The sequence below is a fragment of the Acipenser ruthenus genome, chromosome 26, assembly GCF_902713425.1.
Source record: "Acipenser ruthenus chromosome 26, fAciRut3.2 maternal haplotype, whole genome shotgun sequence".
NCBI lineage: Eukaryota > Metazoa > Chordata > Actinopteri > Acipenseriformes > Acipenseridae > Acipenser > Acipenser ruthenus.
Genome location: NC_081214.1, coordinates 23,786,325 through 23,804,075, shown reverse-complemented (window position 1 = coordinate 23,804,075; position 17,751 = coordinate 23,786,325). Strand labels below are relative to the sequence as shown.

The 17,751-nt window shown below is 48.6% G+C and overlaps 2 protein-coding genes across 8 annotated transcripts; one reads left to right on the top strand and one right to left on the bottom strand.

Annotated features, from left to right (window-relative positions):
- Positions 1–958: 958 nt before the first annotated feature.
- Positions 959–11,725, bottom strand: LOC117430528 (heat shock factor protein 2-like). Of its 6 annotated transcripts, none has more exons than XM_059000660.1 (14): positions 11,401–11,489; positions 9,347–9,455; positions 8,928–9,094; positions 7,674–7,782; positions 7,332–7,456; positions 6,360–6,484; positions 4,718–4,793; positions 4,522–4,583; positions 4,134–4,343; positions 3,563–3,730; positions 3,246–3,327; positions 3,096–3,152; positions 2,943–3,000; positions 959–2,543 (listed from the first exon to the last, which is right to left on the bottom strand). In XM_059000660.1, the coding sequence occupies exons 3-14, from the start codon at positions 8,988–8,990 to the stop codon at positions 2,407–2,409; spliced, it is 1,272 nt and encodes a 423-aa protein (XP_058856643.1). In that variant the 5' UTR covers positions 8,991–9,094; positions 9,347–9,455; positions 11,401–11,489; the 3' UTR covers positions 959–2,406. The 6 variants fall into 6 exon arrangements, with proteins under 6 accessions (XP_058856643.1, XP_058856645.1, XP_058856642.1 ...); XM_059000662.1 differs by having other exon boundaries at positions 8,928–9,089; XM_059000659.1 differs by lacking the exons at positions 8,928–9,094; positions 9,347–9,455 and having other exon boundaries at positions 959–2,540; positions 11,401–11,725.
- A 169-nt stretch (positions 11,726–11,894) lies between these two features.
- Positions 11,895–17,136, top strand: LOC131701661 (G-protein coupled receptor 143-like). 2 transcript variants are annotated; one of them, XM_059000891.1, is made up of 10 exons: positions 11,895–12,160; positions 12,333–12,613; positions 13,487–13,584; positions 14,045–14,142; positions 14,320–14,412; positions 14,656–14,765; positions 15,252–15,360; positions 15,579–15,696; positions 16,002–16,257; positions 16,527–17,136. In XM_059000891.1, the coding sequence occupies exons 2-10, from the start codon at positions 12,352–12,354 to the stop codon at positions 16,658–16,660; spliced, it is 1,278 nt and encodes a 425-aa protein (XP_058856874.1). In that variant the 5' UTR covers positions 11,895–12,160; positions 12,333–12,351; the 3' UTR covers positions 16,661–17,136. The 2 variants fall into 2 exon arrangements, with proteins under 2 accessions (XP_058856874.1, XP_058856875.1); XM_059000892.1 differs by lacking the exon at positions 11,895–12,160 and having other exon boundaries at positions 12,229–12,613.
- The last annotated feature ends 615 nt before the right edge of the window (positions 17,137–17,751 follow it).

The window sequence follows — 17,751 nt, the reverse complement described above, 5'->3', positions numbered from 1 at the left end:
AGGGGTCGCCGGGGACACAGGCTGCTTCAGCCTGCACACCAGGAGGGCTACAAAGGTCAAGAGAAGCACCAGCAAGCCAACAAAGAGCCCCAGGTAGAGGGGCAGGTTCTCAGGAAAGCCTGGGGATCTGTGAACCTCGGCTGTGGGTGGTGACGTCCTCTCCATGGTCAGGCTCCAGTCATAGCTCCCGCGGGTCGCAGTTTGTGCTCCAGTAATTATAGTTTCCTTTCAGGTGTCTCCCGGCTGCTTTCCGTATTTGGATTGAAACTTGGAAGTGGAGTCTCTTGCTCAGTGTTTACTCTTTCAGCTCTGCAGTGTAAAAGACTCTCAAGCTGTTGCTGAAGAGCCCAATAAATGCCTGCTGTATGGTAACACCATCCGCAAAATCCAGAACACGAGTCACAGACTGAAATCCAGGTTTGCTGGAAACCATCTTCAGCCAGCAAGTTAAAGCCTTTTACTGAAGAAGCCTCCACTGTGACGCATCGAGAGGCTCGTCTCCTTACCAAGGGAGTCCTGGCGAGACGGCCGGAGTCCCACAGCTGCAGTAACAAAACAAAGCAAGCCTGTGGAGCTGGAGGAGCGCACAGCCCCTGGGTAGTGAGAGCGCTGCAACTGTTTCAGGCAGTCTGGGCTTGCCGCTTAGCGATCTCCCTGCCTCTGCCATGTGTGCGTGCGTGTGTGTGTGTGTGTGTGTGTCACACCTCCCCTCTCCTCTCATGATCTCATTTGCCAGATCACCTCTCAATCGGAGAACACCTAAACCCTTTTTCTTCTGAAGGATTTGAAACCCCTTTTTTTCTTGATATTTATGTTACAGTTAAGGTTAGAGTAAGATGGTGAATTCTAGCATTAGACTGGCCCGTCATCGGTAAGGGGGTATGAAATGAAATATCAATCCCAGCAGGTTTAACACAATAAGCACACATCACAAGAACTGTCCTAGACCCAAGACCACTTACATATATATATTTTATATCATAAAAATGCATTTACACAGTATGAAACATAGCCGAAACGTGAACACTTTCAACATTACATCACAGCCTTCAGAATTCAAACTTTTTTTTTTTTTTTGACTGACAAACTGAATTATTTCGAAGTGCTCTTTGTGGTTCGCAGTCGCTTGAGGGGACGGCGATGACATGCTGAATGCAGAGTTTCTCTGACACACACTCACTACCATTCCCTTGTCTGCTCATCAGGCGGGGCAGTTTCTTTCACCTTTGTTGTTTATAAGAGCACTCAAGTCATACAATAAGAAAACTAGATTCGTTAGCAAATCGACGGTAATCATTTGAACTTTCACGTTCTCTGATGACACCCATCTTGGTTAAAATGTAGGTCACCAGGTGAACCAAAAACTCCCCGCATTGCCCCTAGGTGTCTCTCCGCACACCTGTCAGGTGAGAGAGACAGCGCTGAAATTACCTTAACTATTCACTTCCCCATAAACACAGACTTATAAAAAACAGAATCATTCTTTACTGCAAGAAACATGTAATATAAGTAACCCTCAGCCCATACTGAGAAAAAAAAAAAACATGTGTTTATATTTATATGTATATACCTTTATAAAAATTAGTCTTTGTTAATTCTCAAGAATTCTTTTTTTTTTTTTTTTTTTTTTTTTTTTTAAATTTTGCTGCCTGTCACCACTTCTTGTGCTTCAGAACCGCAGGCCCATACATTCCTAACACAATGCAGCTCAGCGATCTGTGAAACGAAGCTGTTCACAACCTACAATATTCTGGCTCGTAGTTTTCTGTCCCATTTAATGTTTATTTTTTCTGTCTGAATTGTGTCAAACTGTGAAGACCATTAGAGGTTATTTGAGTGTTTATTTATCAAGCACATTGTTTAAGAGTATCCCAGGATAACCAGTTTGATGTGTGCGGTTACTGTTCTTCAGGCTGTATTACCACATGAAGCTCTTTGCACTGCTGCAGTGAGACTGCATTATAACGACTGTCCACAAGATGGAGCTAATGTGCACTCATACCCAGTAAAAACACACAGCCCTAACCCCGAACTGCACACATTGTTAATTACAGGGTCTATTCCCAGTCAACAATATCCTGATAAAACTGATTAATAACAAAACAATGAAGAAATAATAATAAAAATTCCAATTCCATTTAAAATTAATTCTCCAATTCCCATTCCCGGTCCTTACTTGGAATTGGAATTGATACAAAGGAATTGGGAATGTATTTTCAAAAGGAACTGGAAGTGATTAAAAGGCTGAATTGAGCCCAGCCCTGCTCACAAGATGTGAATCGAGGTCTCCACAATAGAACAGTTCTGCTTCTCCCCTTCCACGGAGCAGAAGCAAGTCCTCTAGCAGTGCTCTCAGGGTGCAGAGGGCTCAGCCCCGGGTCTCCCCACGCTCTCCTGGCTGGGTGTTTAGCTGCAGGAGAGGTGGTGCCTGTGGCTCAGGGGGTCCTGGGGCAGCTCCCCGAGGTAGCACCCTGCGCCCAAGGCCTCCTCTGCCAGCTCCAGCAGCGAGGGCAGGATGTCCTCCTCGTACTGCACCATCTCTGCTACGAGAGAGAGCGAGAGACAGTTTTGCTTTGGCAAAACTCAATTCCATTTTGTCATGCCAATAAAGCATTTTTTGAATTTTGAATTTGAATTTTGAATTGACGGGGGGGGGGGGGGGGGAGACAGAGAGCGAGAGCGCAAGAGAGGGAGAGAGAGAGAGAGGGAGAGAGAAAGACAGAGAGAGGGGGAGAGAGACAGAGAGCGAGAGCGAGACAGAGGGGGGAGAGAGCGAGAAAGAGACACAGAGAGCGAGAGAGAGAGCGAGAGAGAGAGAGGAGAGAGAGAGAGTGACGTCACTGATGAACACCACCCCTGCTCAGGTATATGTAAGCAAGGTAATCATCAGGATGCTTTTCCACAATATCAAATAATTTAGCAGCTGTTTGAGAGACCCGTACCATTGACCTCCGGTGTCTGTGAGCAGCCGGGCTCCTTCCGCGCCATCTTGTGTCGTTTCTGTACACAAACGACAAAGAGGGACAAGGGCAGCTTATTAATAACGTTCCTGTTTTTATGAATCATCCTGTTGTTCTTGTTATTGAGATGCTCACCATGTCCCAGGGCCTTGCCGTTTCCAGACAGGAGGGTCCCGGGCAGGGTGCTAAGAGCTGTGAGGGGAGAGAGGAGAGGCAGGGTTATAATGAGAGCAATACCTCTGACCAGAGCAGTACTCGTGCACAGGACAGGGCAGAGACACTCACATCCTGCAGCAGCTCCATGTTGACGTGCGGCGAGCTGGACAGAGAGCAGTGCTTCTGGGCTAGGTGGTCCACAATCTCCCCCCTGGGAGGGAAGCGAGAGGGAAGCATTAGTGCAGCACACTCGACAGGATTAACTAGAGGATGCAGAATGGGAGTTCAACAGGATAAGAAAGCTCAAGCTCTCTTGTAACAGCAGTGGAATCCCTGACTCTTTGTTCCGGTTAATCTCGGGTGATCTGCATTATTTGTTTGAGGATCGACGGTAGAGACATGCAGAAACACGCCCGTGGGCAGTATAGCGCCAGGCCGGTCCGTACCATTCTGTAGAGGCCTCCTCGGGCCCTGCAGTGCCGCTCTCCTCCAGCAGGGAGTGGTAGAGGTCACTGGGGGCGAGGGCGCAGGGGGCAGCACTGGGCACCAGGTGGTCAATCTCCTGCTTCAATAGGGTCTCCGGCTCAGAGGGTCTCCAGTTAACATCGAAGGCTCTGCAGAGAGAGGGAACCACACCAGTGATCAATCAACACACACGCTCGGAGACAAAGCGCGCTTTCAGACCCACACACAGAAGCACACGCTCGCACAAACACAGACACACACCTTTCGTAGGACCCTACTGTTTTGTATTTATGCTGTATGTGTGTGTATTAATCATGTGCAAATAAGAAAGCAGTGGGTGTGCAGGCTGAGTTCCTGGCTGTGCAAAGTCGCCGGTCTTCACTGGGGGATTCTAGAGGGAGCGTCATGTTGGCTCTGACGCTCCCCCTGGTTAGAGAGGCACAACCGCCAGGGATCGTTTCTCCTCATCGATGAAATAAAACGATTCCTTACTGAATCAACCCTCCCCTCCCCTCCCCTCCACTGTCTCCACCCCCCCCTCGCCCCCCATACCCGCTGCGCCCGGGATCTCCCTGCCAGGGCCCCACTGCCCGCCGCTCCAGCACGTGTGTGATGTCAGAGATGATCACGCCCCCCGGGTACACGCTGCTGTTCTGCAGGTTCCCCTGGATAGCCGAGGGCTCCTGATCCGACTCAATTCTGATTGGACGGCTGTATTTGGGGCTGGAGTGGTAAATTCCGGAACTATTGTGCATTAAGGGCCTGCAGGACAGAGAGAGAGAGAGAACCAGGGACCTGCGCTGAGAGTCATCCCAACTCACCTGCGAAAGAAAACATTAGCTTTGCCTTTGTGTTCTAGGTTTTGTTTAAAGTTTATCACCCCTGTAACCCTATCCAGATACACTGCAGTGCGAGGTGATTTAACACTGGGAATCCTTACAGCTTCCTTTTGATTCCTGACACGCTCTTGGACTGCACCATGCTGGCGATGAAGTGAATGATCTGTTTAAAGAAGAGAGGGAGACGTTATTGAGCAGGGCAGGGTGCAGAGGCGTTATTGAGCAGGGCAGGGTGCAGAGGCGTTATTGAGCAGGGCAGGGTGCAGGCTCACACTGCCCCGACCTCGAGCTCCTCACCTTGCGAGTGATTTTGTGTTGCTGGTGGTGCTTCTGTCTCAGAGAGGAAACTTCATTCCACAGGGTTTCATTCTCTCTGGGAAAACAAAAGAAAACAATAAAACACTATGCTGATATCCCTCAGCTCTAACCACTAGGGCACACTGCCTCCCTCCATCCCCAGTCACTCCGCTCTAACCACTAGGGCACACTGCCTCCCTCCACCCCCAGTCCCTCCACTCTAACCACTAGGGCACACTGCCTCCCTCCACCCCCAGTCCCTCCACTCTAACCACTAGGGCACACTGCCTCCCTCCACCCCCAGTCCCTCCGCTCTAACCACTAGGACACACTGCCTCCCTCCACCCCCAGTCCCTCCGCTCTAACCACTAGGGCACACTGCCTCCCTCCACACCCAGTCCCTCCACTCTAACCACTAGGGCACACTGCCTCCCTCCACCCCCAGTCCCTCCACTCTAACCACTAGGGCACACTGCCTCCCTCCACCCCCAGTCCCTCCGCTCTAACCACTAGGGCACACTGCCTCCCTCCACACCCAGTCCCTCCGCTCTAACCACTAGGGCACACTGCCTCCCTCCACCCCCAGTCCCTCCGCTCTAACCACTAGGGCACACTGCCTCCCTCCACACCCAGTCCCTCCACTCTAACCACTAGGGTACACTGCCTCCCTCCATCCCCAGTCCCTCAGCTCTAACCACTAGGGCACACTGCCTCCCTCCATCCCCAGTCCCTCCGCTCTAACCACTAGGGCACACTGCCTCCCTCCACCCCCAGTCCCTCCACTCTAACCACTAGGACACACTGCCTCCCTCCACCCCCAGTCCCTCCGCTCTAACCACTAGGGCACACTGCCTCCCTCCACCCCCAGTCCCTCCACTCTAACCACTAGGACACACTGCCTCCCTCCACCCCCAGTCCCTCCACTCTAACCACTAGGACACACTGCCTCCCTCCACCCCCAGTCCCTCCGCTCTAACCACTAGGGCACACTGCCTCCCTCCACCCCCAGTCCCTCCACTCTAACCACTAGGGCACACTGCCTCCCTCCACCCCCAGTCACTCTGCTCTAACCACTAGGGCACACTGCCTCCCTCCACCCCCAGTCCCTCCGCTCTAACCACTAGGGCACACTGCCTCCCTCCACCCCCAGTCCCTCCACTCTAACCACTAGGACACACTGCCTCCCTCCACCCCCAGTCCCTCCACTCTAACCACTAGGGCACACTGCCTCCCTCCACCCCCAGTCCCTCCGCTCTAACCACTAGGACACACTGCCTCCCTCCACCCCCAGTCCCTCCGCTCTAACCACTAGGGCACACTGCCTCCCTCCACCCCCAGTCCCTCTAACCACTAGGGCACACTGCCTCCCTCCACCCCCAGTCCCTCCACTCTAACCACTAGGGCACACTGCCTCCCTCCACCCCCAGTCCCTCCGCTCTAACCACTAGGGCACACTGCCTCCCTCCACCCCCAGTCCCTCCACTCTAACCACTAGGGCACACTGCCTCCCTCCACCCCCAGTCCCTCCGCTCTAACCACTAGGGCACACTGCATCCCTCCACCCCCAGTCCCTCCGCTCTAACCACTAGGGCACACTGCCTCCCTCCACCCCCAGTCCCTCCACTCTAACCAAGTCACTTACTGTTTGATGGCCAGAAGCTTGGAATCAGCCACTTGCTGTCGACCTTTGACCTGCATGACTTCCAGCAGGATTTTGGACATCTCCTGCTGCTTCAGTTTGACCTCCTCCCCCCTGCTGATGGATACCTGGGGGAGGAGGAGGGGGAGAGTGAGCCAGCATGCTGCACTCTGTTGTATGAATACCAGTGGAACCAGCACAATGCACTGGATCATTTGAAAGCTTGCTCGAGGGATCTCACCTGGAGTGACTCTAAGGATTTTTAAATAGTGTTGGGACCAACATGGAATTTTCATGTTCGAATATTCGTTCATGATTTAGATATTCGCTGATTTTCAAAATGCTATCAAAGCCATTATATAGAACATTGTATTAAAGTTGAAAAATATCCCAGAGCTGGTGTAGAGCTGGGGTCGTGTGTGTTTATGGTTCGGTGTGTGCACAGCTGGTTGTGTGTGTGTGTGTGTGTGTGTGTGTGTTTGTGGTTCGGTGTGTGCACAGCTGGTTGTGTGTGTGTGTGTGTGTGTGTTTGTGGTTCGGTGTGTGCACAGCTGGTTGTGTGTGTGTGTGTGTGTGTGTGTGTGTTTGTGGTTCGGTGTGTGCACAGCTGGTTGTGTGTGTGTGTGTGTGTGTGTGTGTGTGTTTGTGGTTCGGTGTGTGCACAGCTGGTTGTGTGTGGTTATGGTTCGGTGTGTGCACAGCTGGTTGTGTGTGAGTGTGTGGTTATGGCACGGTGTGTGCACAGCTGGTTGTGTGTGTGTGTGGTTATGGTTTGGTGTGTGCACAGCTGGTTGTGTGTGTGTGTGTTTATGGTTCTGTGTGTGCACAGCTGGTTGTGTGTGTGTGTGGTTATGGTTCGGTGTGTGCATAGCTGGTTGTGTGTGTGTGTGGTTATGGTTCGGTGTGTGCACAGCTGGTTGTGTGTGTGTGTGTGGTTATGGTTCGGTGTGTGCACAGCTGGACAGCGCTGCGCACCTTCCTCCTGATGTTCCCCAGCAGCTGGGTCTCTCCGCAGCGGAAGTGGGGGTGCTGGAACTCGATGACCTCCTCCTGCTCCCGGGGCAGCCCCATGTCAACATGAACCACTTTGTGGAACCCGTCTGCAACAGAAAGGAGGCAAAGCAGGGCGATTACTGACCGCAATGATTACTAACTGTATATGCCATTCTTATATTTACAATTATTATTATTTTGTATTTCACTGGAAAAGCCCAATGAGCTGCAACAGCTGGTTTCCAAAGGGAGTACCCTACAGAGTTTGAAAGCCTCGCTGGCTGATTTCAAACAAGAGGACGGGCTCCAGGTTAAGCAACGTACACATGTTGAGCTGCCGGACGAAGCTGGCCATGTTGTTGTGTTTGAAGTACAGCGGGAGGACCTCTTTGGAGAAACGCAGCTCGTTCGACACCAGGAAACAGGAGCCGTTCTGAAGAGAGAGAGAGAGGGAGGGAGGGGGGAGGGCACGAGACAACGCTGTAGTACACTAGAGCAGAACTGCAATACAACATGGAGCTCCATGCTCACATCTTTATATATTATATCTATATATTACATACAGGGTGTTCCTAAGTCAGGATCATAGGCTCACTGTTAATACTGGCTGTCTGCCCATTTCTTTGTGTGAAACTAACCCTTTCATGCAGGAAATACATACATATATATATTTAATAGCTGAAAAAAGTAGTTTTGGACACAAATATCATTTTCAGTTTTCATTGCTTTATAAAAAATACAATAAAAATAAATAAATAAATAAATTTGGAAAAATGTCATGTTCATATGCGGATCATGCACTTGGGTCTTCCATGTGTCCCCATATAAAGATGCATGAAAGGGTTACGCCTCGAGGAGCTAATTCAGATCACTTTGATGTGTGCTGCAGATCATCCACAGGGCCCATTTAACAGAGCGCAGCCCACCAGCACAATTTATAATACTGCCTTTAGAGCCTCAATGTCCCGATCAGCATATTATATCACACTGCCTATGAAGCCTGCCTTCAAAGAAATCTCAATACATATACATATTCAAATCTAACTTCCTGTAGGAACTTTTACCAGCAACAACACAATGATGAAAATGGAACCAATAATAAAAGCATGGACAGTGACACATGACAGGTCGTTGCTATGGTTACTGTCTGAGCCCACACGCTTGGAAGCCTTGACCAGACCAGCTTAGAAGCTGTTGATGCAAGCACTAATGGACTTAAGTATGCAGGTCATGGAATGGATTAATCCCATTTAAAAGCAGAGTTTTATAGACCAGAGGTGTTATTAAACAGACAGCATGCGGCTCTGAGATATATTGAGAGTTGAAAAACAACTCTGTATCGAGTTGGCATTTTACAGCAGTGTTACGCAGTTCTCTGGGTAGCTCAGATGGTAGAGCACTGGATTCAAGTCACAAATGAAAGCAAGTTGAATATCACAATGTATCCCCAAGCTCTTCCACGGCAGTGAGATGACACAGTGGGCTAATTCATGAGCATGCTGTACTGTTCTTCCTTGGGGGAGTGGGATCACATCCAGCGCATCACTTCCTTTATTTTCAAAGAACGCGTTCATTTACCTTATAATCGGTGTGGAATAAGGTTTTCCAGTGGGAGCTGCTGCCGCAGTGGGCTAATCCCATGGCTTATCCTCCCTGAAAATGCCTGTTCAAATCCAGCTCCTGGAGTTCCTGAGAAGCAATGATGTTGGTTGTGTTTCCACAGATGGAGGAGGAGAGGACCTGTCCTAGGGAGGGAGGAGGACAAAGATGAATGGGGGGCCTGGCCCCCTGCCAGGGAAGAGAGTGGAAGGTGAGGGTGTTGCTACCTGACCAAAGAGGAAGGCAGTACTTCAAGTCTTTAAAAATGATTCTTATTGTGTGCATTCAATAATGTTATTGTACTCTCCTCCCTGGCAGGGGGGGTCAGATCTTTATCCTCCCCTCCATCTGTGGAAACACAACCAACATTATCAGTTACAACCAACACCACTGCTTACCTCAGGAACTCACGTCCAGGAGCTGGATTGGAAATGCCATCTTCAGAGAGAGAAGGCAGGGGATTAGCCCACTGCACTGCCAGCTCTCACAGGGAAGCCTTGTTCAACACTAAGGTAAATAAACAAATTCTTTGAAAATAAAGGCAGGAATCAGCTGGACTGGAACCCAGCCCCACAAGGAGGACCAGTACAGGATAATAATGAATTAGGGAACTGTGCTATCTCACTGCCATGGAAGAGCTTGCTTTTCCATTGACAATATAGGAAATGAATCAAATGTTTGAAAATAAAGGAAGGAATCAGTTGGATCCTTCCTAAACAGGAATGGCAAGAGGGTTTTTAAACACCGGTGGAGTACTTCTATTATCAAAAGCATCAAAGAGCAAGACTGTGCTGAAATGAACACGAGTTCTTCAACCAAGCGCCCAAAGCACAGCGAGCTTGGAGACATGGTCCAGCTTGCAATGCTTTTCAAACAGATTGTTCTTGGAAATATACTGCAGAGCCTAGACATGGAATTCATGCAGCACCATGTGACTGACTTGACAGATCTGACTGGACCTGGCGTCTGATGAATACTGCACTCATGTGTACACCTAGCAGAGAACCACGCTGTCCTACCCTTACCACGTTTGACATTATTATGTGTGCTTTGCCACAGTACTGCAAACATTAGTTAGAACAATTCTTGAGAACTGCGTTCTAATGTCCTTTAATCTTTTGTATTGAATAACTGTGTTTAATTGAACTATGTAATATGATCTGGAACGTATTGCAGAATATATGGCTGTATTTTAAAGGGTTTTAATATATCAAGTATTGTATAATTACACTATGCATATATTAACAATTGATTATAAAAACATGTTCAATTTATTGGTGAAAATTGTCCTCGTTAAGTTTAAATGTATATGGCTATTTTTCAATTAATGATTAATTATTGGATTGATTGGTTTTTAATTGACAATTGCTGCAACACCTGATAGATAAATAGATATTATAAACACACATCCACGCCCACACGATTTAAATCGCAAATGAAATGTTCATTGTTATGAATGCACTGTAGTTATATGTAAAATATTTACTACTGTGATTGATTTATTTAAATACGTGCGTGGTAAAACCCAGGAGCGCCTACGTGATAACAAACAAGCGCTTTATTTTACAAGTGCGTCTATACTTGGAAATGCAAGTGTGCCACACGTAGCCCCAGCCTGGAAAGACACGAAGCAGACCCCAGTCTGTGGATCAGCCAATCCAGAATCCAGGTTCTTGGGGGGCGGGACTCGGTAAAAAGACTCGACCAATGAAGGTCAGCTAGTCCTGGACACACTCATTTTTTAAGGCAGTGTTTGGTGGCGCATTTAAATTGATATATGCAGACTGTCCTAATAATAAACCTGATGCGCATTGCACAGTACTAGCGCAAACGCGCCTGCTCTTCACAAACCAATTCTTCATGTTTTCATATTCACAGTTTAAACAAAAAGCATTTTTAAAACCTTGATTTTTTTTTTTTATTTCATCACAAAAGGAAACGCGTGTTTTTCCCTGATTTTGATACGTGCCCGACACGGAATCGCTGCGCTGTATTCTATTTACAAATACGTACACTCGCGCATTTACAACACTGTACACAATGAATGGTAAAAAACACTACCTGTATCACCATAAGGCAGTAAATACACGTTACGGTATTATAAGATCGCGCATTGCATAATTCAAGGGAATTTAAAACATAAATAATTCTAATGTTCGCTACTAGCACATATCTGGCACGACCACGCCCACAGATCATGCTTCAGCGCGGCCAGAATTCTAGTGACGCAGTTGGTATTCCACTCGTATCAAAGCAGTTCTAACACAAATCATACTAATAAAAACTGCAGGCATCTGCGTATGAATAGAGATATTTTTGCTTTCGGTACTCGATCGCGAGTTTAGACGTATTGGTTTCGCTGGAAGTTCAAACGGCACGGCAAATGACACACACACCTGGCAGAATTTCTTCATTACATTTCATACAGCCCGCTGTAACATATTCTACTCACTCGACTCCAGCAAATGAGATCATTTGTTGAATGATCCTCCACCAAAGCCCACAGTTTGCTCAGAAATCCGGGTACACTTAAATTCTGCTTCATGGTTATTCAAAAGAGCACGTTCTCAATATATAGCGTTAATAGAATGTTTTTTTTTTTTGTTCTTTGTTATTTGTTTCCCAGATGATAAAAAATATTTATGGGAGGCAAAAACACCTTATTTTTTCTCTACCCTCGGTTTTCCTCCTACACAGTTAATAATACTGTCTAAATAGTTCACTCCTATCTTTCCAAAGTATCCCGCGACTCTGTTTTACAAGGACCTGTCTGCAGAACTGCATGCTCTATAAAACGTGAGGGGCGGCCCGCGGCACGCCCACTCCCCTCACTCTCCAATCACAGGTCACGGGCCTTGCCGCTCTAACCAATGGGAACCAAGGAACATGTTTGAGGCGCTCACGTGCATGTTGTTTTCTGTTTACTCATGTTTGAAGATTGCATGCATGCATGTGGCGTGCAGGACATACTGTTTAGCAGGGAACTCGGGGAACTAATTAAAACAAAACAAATTGCAATACAAACATGGAAATAGAGTTTAACACTTGTGTCACCTGGAAAGTCAAACCGAGTAATGCACTGTACTTTTAATTTGTGAGCCCGCAAATTCAATACAGTGTGGAGTTCACCGTATAGGCCCAAGGGGAGCTGAGAGCCGGCAAATTCAATAATATAGTATTGTGAGCATGGTACTGGTGGGATGGCAAATGAGGTATATAAGTTAAATATTTATACTGCAGATCGGATGAGTGCAAATTGAATTACACAGTGTTTGGTTTTTGAGAGGTAGAAATATCAAGTGCTGTCTCTGATGAAGTGATGCATAGGGTATCCTGCCCCATTAAATGCTGCTAAACTGCCCCGCTCCTCCCCTTTCTCGGTAGATGGGGGTGACATTGTGGAATGGCTTCCCCGAGGTTCCAGTCGTTTTGCTGTTTCCAAGACGCCGCCTCCGCCGGACTCGTGAGCTTGAACACGGCTGCCTATCATCGGCTCAGCGTGGCCTGCGCGTTCCTGTCGCTGATCGGGGTGGGGGTTCACAACCTGCCCAGACTGTGGAGCGAGTACCGGCGGCGGCGGCTGAAGCGAGCCGACCCCCCGCGCCCCGGGAGTCAGGACCGGGTAGCCTTCATCATCACAGCCTGTAACTTTGTCGGCTGCGCCGGTGAGAAAATGAATTCCGTTTTGAAGAAACAAATTCTTTGTGTTTTTGTTTTCTTTTTAAAATAACTTATTGTAACTTAATGTTTTTTCTTTAAATGAACGAAAACAAAACAGAATAATAAATAAATACATAAATAAATAAATAAATAAATAAATAAATCGAAATGTAACAAAGTATCGTTTACATCCACATTTAAAATAAGGTTGTTACAGTAATGTGAGCTTTTAGGTTTTTCTTGTAAAATGTTTCATAGTTTTTTTTAAAGTACGTACTAAACAAAGGGGGGAAAGAGTGTGCCTTCCCTGAGCCAAAACACAGCTTACTTTTTATGACCTTAACTAGCTGCAGTACTGTGTACAAATCGCGGAGCAAACTGGAGGTGAAACTCTGGAAGAAAGCACACACGCAGATCTTGGTTAGGAGCACTGCTGTTGTGTTGTTTAACACTTTAATGCATGGGGACAGATACAAAAAACCCTCTCGTCTAGTCTTTATATGGAAGATTGCCTCATATGAGCATATGGGGCAGCAGTGTGGATTAGTGGTTAGGGCTCTGGACTCTTGACCGGAGGGTCGTGGGTTCAATCCCAGCTGGGGGACACTGCTGCTGTACCCTTGTGCAAGGTACTTTACCTAGATTGCTCCAGTAAAAACCCAACTGCATAAATGGGTAATTGTATGTAAAAATAATGTGATATCTTGTAAGAATTGTAAGTCGCCCTGGATAAGGGCGTCGGCTAAGAAATAAATAATAATAATAATGAGGATACAATTCCCCCCCCATATAAGCAATAGAAACTACAGTAAGTATCTAAAATACTGTATACGTCACAGACTCGGTCACACCCAGCAGCTTGAATTGTGCATTGACAGGAATCCTGGTGCGGTCCGCCGTGTGGCTCTCCTTTATCCAGCAGGCACTGCCCAGGGAGCAGACCGTGTGGCTCGGGAGTTTCTGCGTCCTCAGCTCGGTAAAGAAAGTTTTTTATTTATTTATTTATTTATTTATTTATTTATTTATTTATTTAGTTCCTGTCATTTTGTCATGCTCCTCAGCATAAAGTGACATCCTTGTCTTACCAGTCTATGTGGTGTGTTAGCCGCAGCACCGTTATCATTGATCCTACTTTTGTTTGTGTAAACACTTCCTCGTCTCTGAAGTCTGATTCCAGCTGTTTTGGAGTGAAATTAACCTAAAGCACAGGATGTTATTGGGGTACCTGGAAGCAACAGTCATTTTTAATCTATAGCGCTGTTTTTGAAATGTTGAAATATCCTTAATGAAAGTATGTCAAAGGCAGACTGCTTCTAAAGATGAAAATACAAGGCTGTATAAGCTCGTATTAACACCTGAAATGGGTGAACGTGCTTTGCAACAGGAGACTCATTTCCATACCTGCTGTATTAAATGATCTTTTCTGAACCCCGCAGCTGTGGATCCAGTTCTTCCTGCAGGGCGCTCAGGTCTGGTGGACGCTGTTTTATGCCATCGAGGTGTATCGGCAGGTACAGGAACCCACGACGCCGCGGTGAGGAAGCAGCGCGATCTGCAACAAAAAACACTAAAGGCTGACATCGTGTGCGTTGTTCATGCACGTGCTAAAACAGAAAACATTGCATGCAATGAGTGACTCGCGTAGAATATGTATGTATGTATGTCTGTCTGTCTGTATAATGGATTGCGGTTTGGTTCGTTGCCTCTACAGTTCGATGATTCTTTATCACGTGCTGTCCTGGGGACTGTCCGCCATCATCTGTGTTCCTGGGTTGTCTCTCCTGTTCCAGACTCCAGTCTCCAGGTAACACGGTGTGTGAAGGCAGGGTTGGAAGAAGGGTGACCAGGTGAACACTGGCACAGTTCAGGATTTCTTTCTTTTTTTTTTTTTTTGCTTCGCAGTGGCTTTTGGTACTTGTAGTCCTTCAGGAGACCGCACCCGAATGCATTGAGTTTAAAAGCCATGTGGTCATACTGTAGGAGTCTGATAATGGCGTTTTCTTTGGGATCGAGAGAGTGTGTTTTAACGAGAGTCTCTCCTCTGTAGCTGCGAGAGGAATCTGAAGTATGCAATCCCTCACTACCTCGCCACATACCTGCCTCTCCTCCTCGTGCTGCTGGCCAACCCACCCCTTCTGTCCAGGACCCTGGCTTCAGGTCGGGGTGTCTGTCTACTTACTTGTTTTTTTTTTCAACAATGGAATTATAATAAATCTAACAATGTTCCTTGCCTCAATTTTCAAAATATGCACTATTATGCAGAAATACCAGAATCTGCCCTTCCAGAAATGCAGGTATTAAACAAGGTGGTAGCAGTAGTGTGAAGAAGGTGGATTTCATTATTTTAGAAATGTTGCATGCAGGGATGGCAATAAGACTCCCATTGCATAGCAGTTTCACCCATTCCAGGTTTAACACATGCTTGATTAGACCCAGTGTACAGGTTACAAGCTCAGGTGAGTCTTAATAAACTCTTAGTAAAACCAGGAGTGGGTCACACTGCTTTGCATTGGGAGTATTCTTTGCATCCCTGGTTGCATGTATTGGTGACTGTCATTCAGTGAATGATTGAGTTTGTCGGATGGGGCTTGTTGTTTTGGAAGAGCACGGAGAATTACGCCTCGCTGTCTTGCGCTTGAACAGTGTCGACTCTCCTGAAGCAGCAGAGCGGCTCCTACACTGCCAGCGAGAGGCTCCAGATGAAAAACATCAGGCAACGCTTCCTGAAGATCATGGTCGCCTTTACTGTGTGGTGAGTGTGGGGGTGTGTCTCCCTCTAGTGGCCGCCAACAGTTACTGCAATAATAACAGCTCTGCTGTGCTGCCTGTAAACCAACACGAGCCGATAGGGGATCCCCCAGTGGATGTTTCACTGCTCACCTTCAGCTGCTGTGACTCCTTCAATACATTCCACGCCGCAGTGCATAGCCTTGTTATAAACTGGTGACCCCTGTCTGTGTCTCTGTCCAGCTGGCTGCCTAACGTCCTCAGCGAGGCACTGCTGCTCCTAATTGACACGGACCTTGCCTGGAGCTCCGCCCCCTCACAGGCCCTGCGATCAGCAGCCCTCACCACCTGGGTGCTCACGGTAACGTCTCCTAGCAACCACCAGCTAGAGTTCCCTGTCCACTGTGAGTTTACACTCGGAGCACACGCCAACTGGCCCTGTGATCTTGGTCAACAAGCTCAAAATGATCATGTGTGAGATATCAAAGTACACAAGTGATGCTTTAGTACAGTCTTCCTCAGCACTGGTACCTGAATGCAAAACGCTTGTTTGAAATCACACCGATGTGGGCTTGCAGTAGTTCAAACACAAACCACAGTGGTGGTTGGGGTGGCCTGCACTTTCGGGGTGCATGGGGAGAGGTGACGTTATGTGTTTTGTTCCAGGCTGTTCTGAACCCCATGTACGCCTTCCTCCAGTCCCTTGCTTTCCACAAGTGGACAGGCTGCGGACTCGATGTTTGCACGTGGGGGCTCTATTGCAAGGTGGAGCAGTGCTGCTGCAGGGGAAAGGGGGAGGAGGAAGAGGGAGAGACAGAGAGCGAGTCTGAGGTTACCATGGAAAACATCCTCAAACCCCAGAGCATGGTCGGACACTGGGATTCTCTCAATCGACAGGTCCAGCAGCCTGCCTCTCAGTCAGGTAGGAGTGAGGTGGAGACAGCCAGCAGTGTCCTGCACACTCCCCTTCACAGTACACAGTAAACGCCACCTTGCTCAAACACGCTTTCACCTAACATTCCCTTTGCATAGCAGGTTGATCCATTCCTGGTTTTACTATAAGTTTAGTAAGACACACCTGAGCTGGTTAGCTGTACACTGTGGCTGATCAAGCTTGTATTAAAACCTGAAATGGATGAAACTGCTATGCAGCAGGAGGAGTCTTCCCATCCCTGCTTCCGTCTCTTTCAGGCTGCAGCAGCTCAGACGTGGAGGGCAAGGCGCTCTGGCTGGTCACGGCTTGCTGCTCCAAGAGCGCCCTGCTGGCAGCCGAACGGCAGCTGAGCGCACAGAGGACCCGAGCCTTGACTGGACTAAAGGCTTAGACATGCTGGACAGGAATATATATCCTCATAAAACTTCTTTTATTATGCACTGTAATCCATATTGTTTCTCCTACTTGAAGGGTGGTATGAAATCTGCACTACTTTTGTCCCAGCAGCAAGGAAAATGCAAGATCTTAATTGGGAGCTGCTTCTTTGTAGTGCTGGATCGCTAACAACACAAATTCTTGAGATAATGTTTAGGAAACTGTAAAAACAGAACCTTTATCTTGTAAATGTTTTCTGTATTTCAATGAATGAATTGTTAGTCCTAACAGAATAAATACAAAAGCATTCTTCAGTGCCCTCTGCTGGAGTTAAACCCGAATCGCATGCTCACGTTTGTTTTCTTCTCCCTGTAATTCTAAGAGCAGTGGTGTCTGTAGTGCCTGTAGGAATCCACGCTTTGTAGTTTTCAGTACTTCAACACCTCGAGGGGGACAGCTACTGGAAGTTACTTAAATCTGCACAACCGCAGTGTAGCTTCAAAATGACCTAGTGGGAACACAGCGGCGTTTAACTGAATCTGGAACTCGGGGGAGGGGTGGGGAGGGGTGGGGAGGGGGGGAGGGGTGGGGAGGGGGGGGGAGGGGGGGAGGGGTGGGGAGGGGGGGAGGGGTGGGGAGGGGGGGAGGGGTGGGGAGGGGGGAGGGGTGGGGAGGGGAGGAGGGGTGGGGAGGGGAGGGGAGGGGTGGGGTGGGGAGGGGAGGGGAGGGGAGGGGTGGGGAGGAGGGGTGGGGAGGGGAGGGGAGGGGTGGGGAGGAGGGGAGGGGAGGGGAGAGGTGGGGAGGGGGGGAGGGGAGGGGAGGGGTGGGGAGGGGTGGGGAGGGGAGGGGTGGGGAGGGGAGGGGAGGGGAGGGGGGGAGGGGAGGGGTGGGGAGGAGGGGAGGGTAGGGGAGGGGTGGGGAGGGGAGGGGTGGGGAGGGGGGGAGGGGAGGGGTGGGGAGGGTAGGGGAGGGGTGGGGAGGGGGGGAGGGGAGGGGTGGGGAGGGGGGGAGGAGGGGTGGGGAGGGGTGGGGAGGAGGGGTGGGGAGGGGTGGGGAGGAGGGGTGGGGAGGAGGGGAGGGGGAGGAGAGGAGGGGAAGGGGAGGGGG

What these genes read in the sequence shown, in the direction of transcription:
- LOC117430528 (XM_059000658.1), bottom strand. Translation starts at nt 11,493, where the DNA reads ATGAAGCAGAATTTAAGTGTACCCGGATTTCTGAGCAAACTGTGGGCT. An exon ending in TCAGGAATCAAAAGGAAGCT is followed by an intron (nt 4,344 to 4,521) that starts GTAAGGATTCCC and finishes TCTGTCCTGCAG; the next exon opens with GCCCTTAATGCACAATAGTT. An exon ending in CGGCAAGGCCCTGGGACATG is followed by an intron (nt 3,001 to 3,095) that starts GTGAGCATCTCA and finishes GTTTGTGTACAG; the next exon opens with AAACGACACAAGATGGCGCG.
- LOC131701661 (XM_059000891.1), top strand. Translation starts at nt 12,352, where the DNA reads ATGGCTTCCCCGAGGTTCCAGTCGTTTTGCTGTTTCCAAGACGCCGCC. An exon ending in GTCCAGGACCCTGGCTTCAG is followed by an intron (nt 14,766 to 15,251) that starts GTCGGGGTGTCT and finishes GCGCTTGAACAG; the next exon opens with TGTCGACTCTCCTGAAGCAG. An exon ending in ATGGTCGCCTTTACTGTGTG is followed by an intron (nt 15,361 to 15,578) that starts GTGAGTGTGGGG and finishes GTCTCTGTCCAG; the next exon opens with CTGGCTGCCTAACGTCCTCA.